At 35.1% G+C, this 13833-nt stretch overlaps 2 protein-coding genes across 3 annotated transcripts; both read right to left on the bottom strand.

Moving 5' to 3' along the window:
* Positions 1-1373: 1373 nt before the first annotated feature.
* LOC104765378 (NAC domain-containing protein 55) lies at positions 1374-3064 on the bottom strand. Its single transcript, XM_010489074.2, has 3 exons — positions 2564-3064; positions 2203-2471; positions 1374-2119 (listed from the first exon to the last, which is right to left on the bottom strand). Exons 1-3 carry the CDS (start codon positions 2742-2744, stop codon positions 1610-1612), a joined length of 960 nt encoding a protein of 319 aa, XP_010487376.1. The 5' UTR covers positions 2745-3064; the 3' UTR covers positions 1374-1609.
* A 3533-nt stretch (positions 3065-6597) lies between these two features.
* LOC104765377 (vacuolar protein sorting-associated protein IST1-like) lies at positions 6598-8370 on the bottom strand. Of its 2 annotated transcripts, XM_087501433.1 has the most exons (5): positions 8210-8370; positions 7692-7784; positions 7468-7600; positions 7262-7365; positions 6598-7167 (listed from the first exon to the last, which is right to left on the bottom strand). In XM_087501433.1, the coding sequence occupies exons 2-5, from the start codon at positions 7772-7774 to the stop codon at positions 6747-6749; spliced, it is 741 nt and encodes a 246-aa protein (XP_087357559.1). In that variant the 5' UTR covers positions 7775-7784; positions 8210-8370; the 3' UTR covers positions 6598-6746. The 2 variants fall into 2 exon arrangements, with proteins under 2 accessions (XP_087357559.1, XP_019097131.2); XM_019241586.2 differs by lacking the exon at positions 8210-8370 and having other exon boundaries at positions 7692-8167.
* Positions 8371-13833: the final 5463 nt, after the last annotated feature.

The raw sequence follows: 13833 nt of genomic DNA, 5'->3' as shown, positions 1-13833 counted from the left end.
AGGGGAACGAATGGCAAACTGGAACACAACCGAAAATACAGGTTGTATTTTCTGCAATCATCTGATGGGGACACGAGAGCACATGTTCTTTCTCTGTCCGTTCACGCAGCAGATTTGGGAGTCGTTGGTATGAAGGATTATCACAGACAAGTACACCACGGATTGGACGCAGGTGATACATCTGCTTATGGGGACAGAACTGGACAAAACATAATGGTTTCTACTGAATTATACTTTTCAGAATGCTATTTACTCAATTTGGCGGGAAAGAAACGATAGGAGGCATGGGGAACCATACTCATCAGGGGAGAAGTTGGTGAAATTTATCGACAAAAACGTCCGTAACAAGATCAACACAATACTAAATAAGAATGGCACCCTCATTTAGGCTTGGTTGGCATCAAGATTCCATTAATGCTATAGTTTTCTCTTTTTTCAAAAGTTTTCAAATATGTAAATACCAGTTTCTAAAACTGCTGTAAAACGTGTATTTTTTTCTTAAAATATAATTTAACATTAATTTTCAAAAAAAAAACTTGTACGGTGTGAACAGTTACTATTTTTGGAAATATATTATTCCAAACTGGTCACACAAGCAGCCCATGCTGACTCACACGTACAATTTCAGGAAAACTCAAAACGGTACGTTCTTATCTCTAAACTCCAATTGGTCTTTAAGATTTCAGATTTGGCCATCTAATAATACTCTATATATAACCATCACTATACAATACAAACATCTTTTATCCATATCCATAGTCCTATTCTCTCTAACAAAAATTTTGAACGCTCTTTAAACAGCTGTGTAATAATATATATATATATATATATATATATATATATATATATATATTACTATATCAAACCTTGCGGCTTGCAAATGTCATTGAACATAAATGAATATATATACACAACTATCTCGTGCGAAATTTCTTTTATGTCATGTGCCTTTATACATTTTGAATGACACAAGAAAAGTATATTTGTTTTATAGGCTAGAGATCGTCACAGATCAACATACATTTTTGGTCATGTTCGCTATGATATGGTCAGCGTCAGCGAAAGCTGATGCCAAAGTCTCTATTGTTTGTTTGGCTGGCACTAATATTAAAACTATGAGCGAAAGCGAAGAAAAATCATATTCGTTTTGTGTTTCCTAGTTTATCGATATATTTTGGCGATTAACGACTAGTGCAAGCCAACCTTTAAAAAAAAAAATATGAATTGATGATTTTTAATCGAGATTCATTGTCTAACAAACAGGAATAAAAGAAATATGAGATGTTGGCGTGTGACATGTGTCAGGAATGATAATGAGAGGTTTATCGAATTGCTGTCTGTGGTTAGCAATTACAAAACTTATAGATTAAATATAGCAAGTGTAATCTGTTTTTAGTATATATAAATAATTGATTAATACAAAAGATCCAGTTTAAGAGTTTACAAAAATGTAAAAATGTCAGGACAAATGACGACGAATATACAAATACAAGTCGTAGAACCTTAAATCTTAACCCTAGACTTCGAATTCTACCCTTAATTAATAAATCTGACTTAGACCAAAAAAATAAAATTATGTTACTTTTTATATTACGTCATCATTACACAATCAAATAAACCCGAACCCACTATTTTGTTGACCCGAGTATCCAATTCCGTTAACCGGGTCGACACTAAAACCCTGGTGATGAGCCAATACGTCCGAGTTATTAAACCGAGGAATCCCCTCAGTCTGTTGCTGCGTTCCACTGTCACCGTAACGGATACTCGCAACGTTATGACTCAATCCGAGTTCCGGCGGTACAGAGTTCTGTCCAACCAAATTCGCCCAATCAAAACTTGGCTCCCTAGCTAAACCGTGAAACCCGGTTTTCTGATTGGTTAAAACCGGTCTATGACTATGAGGCAGCGCGTTAGATGATGAACCGGCGACGAATCCCAAACTTCTATTGTCAATCTCATGTAAAGATTCGAGAACGTCGTCGTACTGATGAGACGACGAAGATGTCGACGAACCATTGTTGATGTATTCTCGACCAGTCGTCATTAGATTGTTATAAACCTGTTTCTGTGCGCTTGTTTGCTTTTTGTATATTCGACATAAAACCCAATCATCAAGCTGAACACACAAAAAATATATCGTTATTAATCTAGAACACTAGAGATTAGTTTATAGTACTTTTTATTTTATTATTTGTATACCTTGGTGCTTCCGTTTCTACGAGAAGGTTCGAATAAACGGTACTCATGCATGATCCAATTGGTTTTGGTGCCTTTTGGTGCTTTTCCAATGTAAAACACCAAAGCTTTCTTGATACCAACTCTTCTTCCTTCCGTCGAGATAACCTTATCCGTACCGGTGGCTTTCCAATAACCAGACCCCGCAACACGGTTCGGTCTAGACCCGTTCGGATACTTCCTATCCCTCGGGCTGAAAAAATACCATTCCTTTTCACCAAATAACGCCTTACCTACAAACAACCAATCAAGAAACATAATTAGATAAAATTAATCTACGAAAAAAAAAAAAGACAAAACCTGGCCGGTTATGGTAGTAACGTACTTGGTAAAACCCAAGGATCGAATTTGTAGAGATCGATCTCAGCTATGAGCTGGAGAGAGAAATCGTGACCGGCGGCTTTCCTGCAGAGATACTCAACCATAAGCTCTTCGTCCGTCGGGTAAAATCTAAAACCCGGTGGTAAGCTCAATTGAGCTAACGGGTCAAGTTCTTGGAGACCCATTCTCTAAATATATAATCTCCCCCCTCTCTAAAGAAACAAGGGAAAAAATATCTGTGCACTTTTATCACAACAATATCTTTGACGTCTCTCGTTGATCTTTTTATTTTCTTTTCTATTTTGTATTTCAAGATTTAAAGATTTCGAAGCTCTGCTACTTGTATGTGTATGTATATATAACAATAATAGATAAGCATAGAGTAATAGTATGAGAACAAGGCCGCCCAATCTTCGTTAACGTGCAGCTCCAATATGGATCCCACTTTATGTTTATCGTGACACGTGGATCAATCAGAGCGTCGTGATTTATGCTATCCCTTTTGGTTCCTTGAACCTATACTATAAAGTTGATTTTTATATTAGTTCTTTAATATTATGTTGTGTGTATGACTGTACCGCCTCGTGTGATTTTTTTAAAAAAATTGTTATATTGTCAAAGGTTTTCCCCAAGTATTAGGGAATTAAGTCAAAGTCATTACAATATTTGTACGTTCAATACTCGTTATTTTCCTGTAATTGTTTGAATGAGTTATATAATTGTGATAAATATATATATATATATATGTGAAAAGTCTTTATTCATTAAAAAAAAAAAAGTAGAGAAAGAAATATTCTAAAAGTGTTGTTTTTTTGTAATGGGTATGTGCCAACTTTTTTTTTTGTTTTTTTTTGGGTCAAGAAAAAGAAAGGACAGGTGTAAGTGAAAGATGGGGGTTGAGTTCACTGGATGGTAAGTAACATGGAAAGCGTTTTTCATACGGATAGAACTACCACGAGACGACACATGTCTTGTGTCTATGGGTTGAGTTAGGCGGGATCTTTGTCAAAAAAGCCGTTTACAGATCAGACTGAGACGAACAACAAACACGAGTTGATGATGCAGACTCTCATTAATTAATATTTTTTTCCAGTTTTGATTTCGCCAGTCTGTAATTTTTGATTGACTCCTAATCAGATCAGATTGTAATTGTGAAACGTCGGTATATATATACATACATATATGTACAATCAGATATATAAGAAGGCTTTTTGTGGTTGAGAAATGAAAACATATATGATTTACCAAGTCCGTATAACTCCTAAACATTTCCTTTTTTGTCTTGTTAAAAGATAACAACACAAATTCATTTCTAGCCCTTCAACTTTTGTTTGTACGTGGGGGGGAAAAAAAATATTTTACCAATTAAAAGTAAAGTTCATGTATTCATGAAATAAAATGATATTTGACCAATTTATGGTTGTTTATATTGCTCAGAGTTGTACTTTGGAATTAGAGAATATTTAAGAGTTTTGAACTATTAATTAAACTTCGACTTCAACCTTCGCTGACCGATCAATTTGGCATGAATTCCGACTCTTGATAAAATTTTAGATTTAGTTTTATCAAAATAACTAAAAACACAAACTTAAGAAGTACTTTTAGTTTCAATTTATGGTTTCCCCAATAGATTAAAAAGAAAGAAAGAGATAAAATTGCATTCTCTCTTCGAAGTTATATAATTTGTCAGCAAATTATCCTAACAAATACTCCCTCTGTTTCATAAAAAGTGTCATTCTGACATATTTTACACAAATTAAGAAAAATTTGAATTATACATGTTTACCCTTATTTAATAGGTGGTTAATGGTTTAAATTCAATGAAAAGAGTTTTGGGTTTAAAGGTGAAAAGGAAAATGTAGCATTAAAAAGCACATTGGAAATGTAAAATGATACTTTTTGTGTAACAAAATTTTTTCTCTAAAATAATATTCTTTATAAAACAGAGAGAAATTTTTTTCCTCTAAAATGGCATTCTTTGTAAAACAGAGAGGGTACATGTATGTAAGTTTGCGTATGATGTTTTCTAGTGACTGAATTAACTGGCTTTCGTTTGATGGTTTTCTTAATACTATATGTAAATCTATAGAATAAGTAGAAAGTTAATTAACTAACAAAGTTCACACGACATGATGATGCTGTAAAAATAATTCTAAGTGAATAGAAGAAGGAATTTGGGGTTTCTTTCACTCAATAGCTTTCGTGTCACGGGGCATCTGATCTGGTGTTAATTCGTTTCTATATATATATTATTTCTCTTCCATTACAGGATCCAACAATGTATAATTAATGGGTTGGTCAAATTTTTTAAAGCCTTTACTCTTCCCCATTTTGGGATTTTTTTGAACTTAATTAGGACTATAATATCCACACAGAGGTCTTAAATTTTAGATAAGTAATTGAAAAACTGCTAATACTGGCGATATCATGCATATATCATAATCACATAATGTGTTAAACCGTAAATTTAGGTCAAAACTCAAAAGACAAATTAAAAGTGTAAGAAAATACTATGAGGTAGTTCCAACTTTTGACATTTGAGGTAATTTAGATAACGGGTTTTGTAAACCATGACGTACAATACAATTTTTATTAATCTGTAATGCGCCAGTGAAATTCAGACTCCACTATATATATGATGTTTTATGATTTAATGATTTTATTTTTTTTATACCAAGAATTCGATAATCTGGAGCACGATGAGCTCCATCAAAACTGGCTCCTACTAAAACACATTTAAACGCTACATTACATATGCATAAATCTAGATATCATATTAAATAGTTCGAATTTATAAAACAAATAACGTTAGAATTTATGCGTATATAGTTTTTATATATGTTCTTACCACCGAAACATTATGTTTTTATGGTTTAGTTTTCGGTAAGAACATATAGTAAAAAACTAAACCATATATAAGCTAATTAGTCAAGTTGGCGAATCGATCATATTGAGTATCAGCAACTTGTGCATATTATTTTCGTATTCTTAAAATAGAATAGAAACAAGATAAAAAGGGAATCCAACGATGAAGAGATGACCAGCAGAGATCAAACCCCCCACTTCATCCAACTATATCTTATCTACAAAAAAAAAACCTATATCTTATCTTTACGTACGTTTGGTTTTTAAAATATATATAGTTTTCTTTGGTAAAAAGACAATAGATATAAGCTACTGGCGGATATTTGTAGGGCAATTGGTAATGTTTAAAATCATAGATTAAACTGTACCAGTTAAGGTTATATATAAAATACGATTATTATTTTTTTTTTGTTTATCGGGCAACAATGTCTTTCAAAGAAAAAAGAAACAAACGACGTCTTATTTGTCTTTTGATTTCCTTAGAAAAATGTTTTGTTCACCTTTTTTGTGATTGGTGAGTTATGAGAGTTCTTGTTAGTGATATGTAAGTCACGTGCTAACAAACTAACAATAGTAGCTCTGAGCTAGCAAAGTCGAGTCCACGTTATTGTTCGATAACATCTTTAACCAGACCTCTCAATATCAAAAGCTGGAGACTCCTGGAAAAATCGTAGACATATATACACATAGAACTAGTATAGGTTTTGACGATTACTTTATTCGACGACGTATAATATAATCAGATTCCATTTTGGGCACTAGAGTTAAGTTAACACGTCATTTGTTTTACTTTTATTGACGCTTATCAGTTTCTTAGAAGGAGTATACATGGATGTTCAGTTAAATTTGATGACTGATGTTGGCAACATTTTTTTTCTTTCTTTTTTCAATATAAACAACGTCAACGCTAAACGTGGGAAAATCTCGGTTGAAGTCTTAAGCCAGTTTAGGTATCGAAAAATTGTTATGTTTGAGTTTTCAGTCCAATACCCTTTCAGGCCCGCTAGTTTATAGCTAGTATTATTATTTAACATAGGCGGATAGGCCCATCATTAGTTTGAATGACCTGTTTTGAAATAACTAACTATCCATCCTCAATATTGTTTAACGACGTCTTAAGAATTAAGAAAGTGAATTTACACGTGCATAAACTGTCAATATGTAAATATCTAATGAGATAAGAAATTTTAATATCATTGAATAAATGAAACGATAATTCTTTGTTTGTTTACAATAACAAGATATATATGAACTTAAAGGAAAACTTCTACATACAATCTAAACAAAACAACAATCTCAATCTCAACCCCAATCAAACTCTTCTATCTCATGAATGATCGATCTCTTCCTTCAATCTCTCCAACATTTGGACGCAGCAACTTTCTCCTAACAATGCTTTTCATCTTCTCCGCTTCAGAATCACCAATGCCAAGTTCATTACTTGCAGCTAAACCATCACTTATTGAATCCGCAGTAGTACTGGTCTGGTACTTTTGAGAAAGTTCCATTACAATGTCTGTAATTTCATATTGCGGCAACTTGGTGTCTAGAATCTTGACTATCTCCGAACCCACGACGTTTCCTCGGCGCAAATCTACACATTCCTTGTCAAACTCACGCCCAAACCTCACCAAGAACATGCTCCTTATGTATTGAAGCTCGTTAAGCTCCCCGATTCTTGATGCAGCAAATATCAGTCCGGCCATTGCTTCTTTAATTGCGTCTGGTAACAGATGAACATCGCTGGAGAAAGAAACATAACGATATTACATACTGAACCGCATAGGTTTACTTGATTACCGTACGTCACAAGTTATATATATAAAGAACAAATTACCTTTGACGATTTAGAGTAGATATATTCTGCATGATGGATGCGCAGAAGTTGTCGACCTGATCGTACGCCAATAACCTTCTCTCATCTTCACAGAATTGTTTCGCCTAAGGTTTCAAATTCCAAACCACAAAACAAGATTAACATGGTGAAAGAAATTAAATCAATCAAGCAGAAGTAACATGGTGATTGAGATTAACTTCAGATACCTTTGGAAGAGCTTCTGAGAAGCGGCCATTGGTAAGGAGCTGAGCGATATCTGAGCGAGATTGTCTGACCATACACTCTCTTCTCTTCCGATGTGATTTGACAGAACATAAAAGATACTGAATATGTTTTTTGCTGCACACAAGAGAGATACATTAAAAACTCGAACAAAAAAACAAACCAAATCATAACCGTACGTGTAAGGCAAGTAAATCAAGTTTCTTACCACTTGGAAGCTTTTCTCCATCTTGAAGCACCAAAGACGTTACTAAAGCAACCCAACTCTGACTTTGTTTTCATGGCGACCATTATTTGCTTTCTACCGTAGGAAGGTGAAAAGATCTTTGTAAGCTATGTATGGAGGAAGTAAGAGCCTAATAATGAGATGTATGTGTGAATATATATATATATATATATATATATAGTCAAAAACCTATCAATATCCTTTAAAAGTATCCATTTTGTATTTTAATTTATCATGGGATTAAATCTGGAAAAAAACTGTTTTTTTTTTTTCTTTTCCGATTTGGAGTTGGAAATCCAAGTGCATTTCACGTTTGTTGTATTAAGAGATACATCAGTAACTTAACAAAAGTAAAAGGGAATACAAAAAAACACTTCATATTCCATTCAGCTACGGCAATTCAATCGTCGAATGTTGTATTTTCAATCAAGATCTCAAGTTATACTAAGGACAATGAATGAAATATGAAACTATCATTATGTGTTCTATAGTATATATACCTTGTTTCGTTGGAAAACAAAAAAACCTTTGTTCTTCAATGAAATATTTTATCTCTTTTGCAAACCATTGGGAATATATTGTAGACTATATCCAAAGTGTTCGGTTGAAAAAAAAAAAAACTGATTAATCTCTATCCCAAATCAAATAAAAAGGAAAAAAAACTTAAATAATATATATTGTATCTTGTTAAACAAATTGTTATTTATAAATATATATTTTACAGTTAAAGATAAATATTAATGATCTCATAAAGATTTAGACATATTGTCTAGATTTTTTTTTAGAGAAATAATATATATATATATATATATATATAAAAATTTCCGTAAAAAAAGAAGCATATTTTGTTTTGACATTATAATAATGCAAGAGGTATATATATATATTTGAATTTCTAATATGATAATGACAAAAGTCACAAATTCATACTTTTGTTTTTTAATACTTGTCCCACATTATAATATAAGCTATCATTTGTAGTAAAGATTAAATAAATGCAGAACTTTCTAATTATTTTTCATCTTATTAAATATTTCTGTATGCAAAATTCAAAGATATTTAATATTTTATATATTGTTTAAATTGTATATTTTTTTCTATAATTGGTTTAATACTTGTCAAAGAAAATATTTGTCCCACATTATAATATAAGCTATTATTTGTAGTAAAAGCTAAAATAAATGCAGTACTTTCTATTTGTTTCATCTTATTAAATATTTCTGTATGCAAAATTCAAAGATAATTAATATTTTATATATTGTTTAAATTATAATTTTCTATAATTGGTTTAGTTGTGTTAAATTAAATTAAATATTAAAAATACGCGTTTTCAAAATACGAAAGATGAGGGAGTATACGTTTTTAGATAGAAATTAAAACTACTTTGTATATATATAAATAAATAAAACAAATCAGTTGAAGACCACGGTCATACTGAAAGCCCAATTATCGTAGTAGTATGGGCCTTATATGAGAAAGTAGCATAAAAGAACAAAATTAATAATAAGTTAAAAAGTTATCATTATTACTCAAAAAATGTGAGTATAATTAAAACAAAGATTATGATTATGCGTGCGAATGACTAAAATTAATTGCAAATATGCATGACGACGACTGCACTGATTAACCAACTTCTATAAAAACATTGACCTACAACGACAATCTTTTAGTATTATATTGGCTCTCTACTTCAGGAAAGACCGACCCACAAACCGGAAGAACCAGTTACCGGTAAAAACCGACGCGTATTATTTATTATACAGCAAGTCGCCAGTTCAGCCGGTTAAATACTTAAATCTAAACCATTCAATTCGTCTTCGTTAAAAAGAGACGGTGACCTTTTAACTAATCCACTTTTTAAAAACGTTTTAGTTTTCACACTAATTATGTAATTGAAAACTGTTTAATACTAATAAATAATTCCATTAAGGCTGTGAAGTGTGTCTTTTTGGGTCAAACTCTCTTTGAATTTTTTTTTTATCAATCACCACCAGAAAAGTTTTTCTTCAGAGAGAAAGAAAGAGAGAGTGAGCTCAGAGAAAAATTCAGCAATGGCTTCGAAGCTTGTAGTTATAATTGTCTTCATCCTCGATCTCATCGCCGTTGGGTTAGCCATTGCCGCCGAACAGAGAAAAAGTGTTGTAAGCCCCCCCCCTCCCTATTAGCAGAGTAGCATCAACAACTGCTCCGATCTCAACTCCAATCTCCTCCGCCAAAAACACGACACGGCATAATTGTCTCAAATCCAATCTCAGATTCACATAAGTAAAACAGAGAATGAAGGAGTCAAAGAGATACCGACGACTGAAGTGACTGAGACAATGGGCTGTACATTACCTCGGTCCAGCAATAGTCCAGCATTACAAAAGCCCAAGTTCAACAATGCAGACAGGCCCAATATGTCCAACAATGTAGTCAGGCCCAATACGCAGAAGAAGTCTTCCTCCTCTCAACGGCTAACTACACCTGCACAAAGAGACGAAATCAGAGACAATAAAGTGAAAGCAATGAAGGACTGCACGGATCGTATACCACTTAGCAATGGGTTTGAATGTTTGGACACATATGATGTATGATATGAGTAGTGAGCTGTCAAGGGTAAAACTCTAACAATGTAATGCCTATATAAGGCAAACTATGTAACAAACCTATTACATGGAAATAAGAGAGCAATGTTCTTTACCTAAAAGAGCCGCTGTGCTCGCTTCTTCATGGTATCAGAGCAATGGATCAAGATCCAACTCTATTCTCCTCCTACTCTTCATATCTCTAACTGTGTCACTGTGCAACTAACAGAGAAAAACTATCTTCTCTGGAAAACACAGTTTGAGTCGTTTCTTTCTGGTCAAAATCTTCTGGGGTTCGTAAATGGAGCTTTTCCACAACCGCTTGCCTCCATTCCTGTTCCTGCAATCGATGGTCAAGTCAGTCATGTCACAAATTAAGACTTTCTAACTTGGCATCATGCTGATCAAGTGGTACGCACTTGGTTGCTTTGATCTCTCTCTGAAGATATTTTGCGCGATGTTGTCCACACCACTACAGCTCGAGACCTCTGGTCGGCTTTGGCACAACACTTTAACAAGGTATCAGCTTCTCGGCTTTTTGAACTACAACACAAACTTCAAACTGTTGAGAAGTTAGATAAGTCAAGGGATGAATATCTAAAACAAATAAAGAGGGTTTGCGAGCAACTTGCCTCTATAGGAAGTCCGGTTAGTGAACAGATGAAGATATTTACTGCTCTAAAAGGTCTTGGTAGGGAATATGAGCCTATCAAAACTTCAGTGGAAGGTTCAATGGATGCTCAGCCTTCTCTGACCTTGGATGCTGTGATTTCAAGGCTCACCAGTTACTCTGACCGCCTTGCAAGTTATAATAGTGGTTCAGAAGTCTCTCCTCACATGGCATTCAATACCATCAGCACTGTTTCGTCTGGCTACTACAACAACAACAACAGAGGAAGAGGCAACCCTCGTTATGGTAACAATCGTGGCAGAAATTATTTCTCAACTAAGGGAAGAGGATTTCATCAGCAAATATCTCAAGAACCTGCAAGACTTACCAAAGTGATTTGTCAGATTTGTGGAAAAGCAGGCCATCCAGCTTCTAAGTGTTGGCATCGGTTTGACAGCAGTTACCAGTTTGACAGTGTACCTCAGGCCCTAGCTGCACTCCGGATTACTGATGTCACTGATCACAATGGAAACGAGTGGGTATCAGATTTTGGAGCTACGACTCACGTGAATAACTCGCCTCATCATCTACAACAATCTCAGGTTTATGAAGGAAATGAGTCAGTTATGATGGGAGATGGAAGCTTCCTACCTATTACTCACACCGGATCAACAAGTCTCCCTTCAACCTCTGGTAATTTACCTCTTAATGATGTTCTTGTTTGTCCTGGTATTGCAAAGTCTTTATTGTCCGTATCCAAGCTTACCAATGATTATCCCTGTACGTTTCAATTTGATGATGATGATGTGCGTATTTATGATAAGGCAACAAGGGGGTTGCTAATAAAGGGAAATTACAGTAATGGACTCTATACGCTGGGGAACTTACATAGAGGAGCTGCTCATCAAGTCTATTTCTCGTTCAGACAGCAAGAAGCGAGTGAAGAAGTATGGCATAAGAGACTGGGGCATCCTCATTTGCAAGCTCTTCAACATCTTTCTGCAATAAAAGCAATTAACATCAACAATAAAAGTACCAAGGCGATTTGTGAAGCTTGTCAACTTGGGAAGAGTAGTAAATTACCTTTTTCCCCTTCAACTTTTGTAGCTTCTAGACCCCTGGAGAGAATTCATTGTGATCTTTGGGGTCCTTCACCAATAATGTCAGTTCAAGGATTCAAATACTACATAATTTTTATTGACAATTATTCCAGATTCTGTTGGTTATATCCTCTCAAGCTCAAATCTGATTTTCTACAAACGTTTTACAACTTTCAAGCTCTTGTTGAAAATCAGTATCAACAGAAGATTGGTACCTTTCAATGTGATGGTGGTGGTGAATTTACAAGCAACCAGTTCACAGCTCACCTGCAGAAGCATAGGATTCAACAGCTTATTTCTTGTCCATATACACCACAGCAAAATGGGTTAGTAGAAAGAAAGCATAGGCACATTGTTAAAATTGGATTATCTATGCTATTTCAAGGAAAAGTACCTCAAAAATATTGGGTAGAAGCATTCTATACTGCCAACTTCTTGATCAATCTCCTACCTACCTCGGTATTGGACAAGAATCGCTGTCCTTATGAAGCTTTGACAGGAAAAACTCCCACCTATTCAGCTCTCAGGATTTTCGGTTGTGCTTGCTATCCCACCCTCCGTGACTATGCCACAACAAAGTTTGATCCACGGTCATTAAAGTGCATTTTTCTTGGGTATAATGAGAAGTATAAAGGTTATCGATGCTTACTTCCTTCAACGGGTCGAGTCTATATCAGTAGGCATGTAATCTTTGATGAAGCTACCTTTCCATTCTCATCAACTTCGACCAGTGGTCATCAGCAGTATACCTCTCTCATCCAGGCTTGGTACAAGAGTTTTCCTGAAACACAATCCAACAAGACACAAGAGTTAGATCCACCAAGTGAGGAAAGTCAACAACTACTCCAACCTCTTTTTACACCAGAAGACTTTCCACCGCTTCCGCTTTCAACAACTGCTTCGCAAAGACAGACTTCAGATGTGTCCACTGATAGAATGGAGGAAAGTACTGGGTGTACGACAGGCTTTGATCTTGCTTCTATAGGCAACAACTCTCCTTCTTCTGTCAGGACGGATACTGAGTCTTCCTCACAAGTTTCGGAATCTGCTGCTCCAACTCCTTCTGTTACACCTCCACTTAATGGATCTTCCTCTGAGACTTCCACTCATACACCTCTCAATCAAGCTATTGTGGTTCAGGAAGAAATTGTTTCTACTCCCTCCTCAGCCTCTGTCGCTTCTGCATCAGAAACTGAGATATCTTCAGTTGTCTCTTCACCAACAACTGCTTCGTCAAGACCTGTGTATATGAAGAGACAACTGAAGATATCTCAGTTTCTGATGCAGAAGCTGCCGTCAAGACCTTTGTTGGCTTGACAGGGTCAACAAAGCCAGTTGGTTGCTTCATATACACCGTTTCACCAACAACTGCTCCGTCAAGATCTTTCTGAAATGGTGTATATGAAGCAACCAACTGGCTTTGTTGACCCTGACAAGCCAGACCATGTGTGTCTCCAACACAAATCTCTATACGGATTAAAACAAGCTCCTCGAGCTTGGTTTGATAAATTCAGCACATATTTACTTGAGTTTGGTTTTACCTGCAGTATCCCAGATCCTTCTCTCTTTGTGTATAAACGAGATGGAGCAATCATCATCCTTCTGCTATATGTTGATGATATGCTTATCACAGGAAATAGCTCCTCTGCAATGACGACGTTCCTTACAGCTCTCAACACTCAATTTCGCATGAAAGACCTTGGACAGATGCACTACTTTCTGGGAATTCAAGCACATTTTCATTCATCCGGATTGTTCCTCTCTCAGCAGAAATATGCAGAAGACCTATTAGTTGCAGCTGCTATGAGTGAGTGTTCTCCTGAGCCAACCCCTCTGCCACAACAGCT

Source organism: Camelina sativa, chromosome 19 (genome assembly GCF_030686135.1).
Source record: "Camelina sativa cultivar CO46 ecotype springtype chromosome 19, ASM3068613v1".
NCBI lineage: Eukaryota > Viridiplantae > Streptophyta > Magnoliopsida > Brassicales > Brassicaceae > Camelina > Camelina sativa.
This window is presented reverse-complemented; position numbering and strand designations above follow the sequence as displayed.

Excerpts from the sequence above, each read along its gene's own strand:
- LOC104765378 (XM_010489074.2), bottom strand. The coding sequence starts at position 2,744 with ATGGGTCTCCAAGAACTTGACCCGTTAGCTCAATTGAGCTTACCACCG. Across the intron at positions 2,472-2,563 it reads CGATCCTTGGGTTTTACCAA|GTAAGGCGTTATTTGGTGAA; the intron begins GTACGTTACTAC and ends GGTTGTTTGTAG. Across the intron at positions 2,120-2,202 it reads GTAGAAACGGAAGCACCAAG|CTTGATGATTGGGTTTTATG; the intron begins GTATACAAATAA and ends TTGTGTGTTCAG.
- LOC104765377 (XM_087501433.1), bottom strand. The coding sequence starts at position 7,774 with ATGGTCGCCATGAAAACAAAGTCAGAGTTGGGTTGCTTTAGTAACGTC. Across the intron at positions 7,366-7,467 it reads TCTCAGAAGCTCTTCCAAAG|GCGAAACAATTCTGTGAAGA; the intron begins GTATCTGAAGTT and ends TTGAAACCTTAG. Across the intron at positions 7,168-7,261 it reads TCTACTCTAAATCGTCAAAG|CGATGTTCATCTGTTACCAG; the intron begins GTAATTTGTTCT and ends TTCTTTCTCCAG.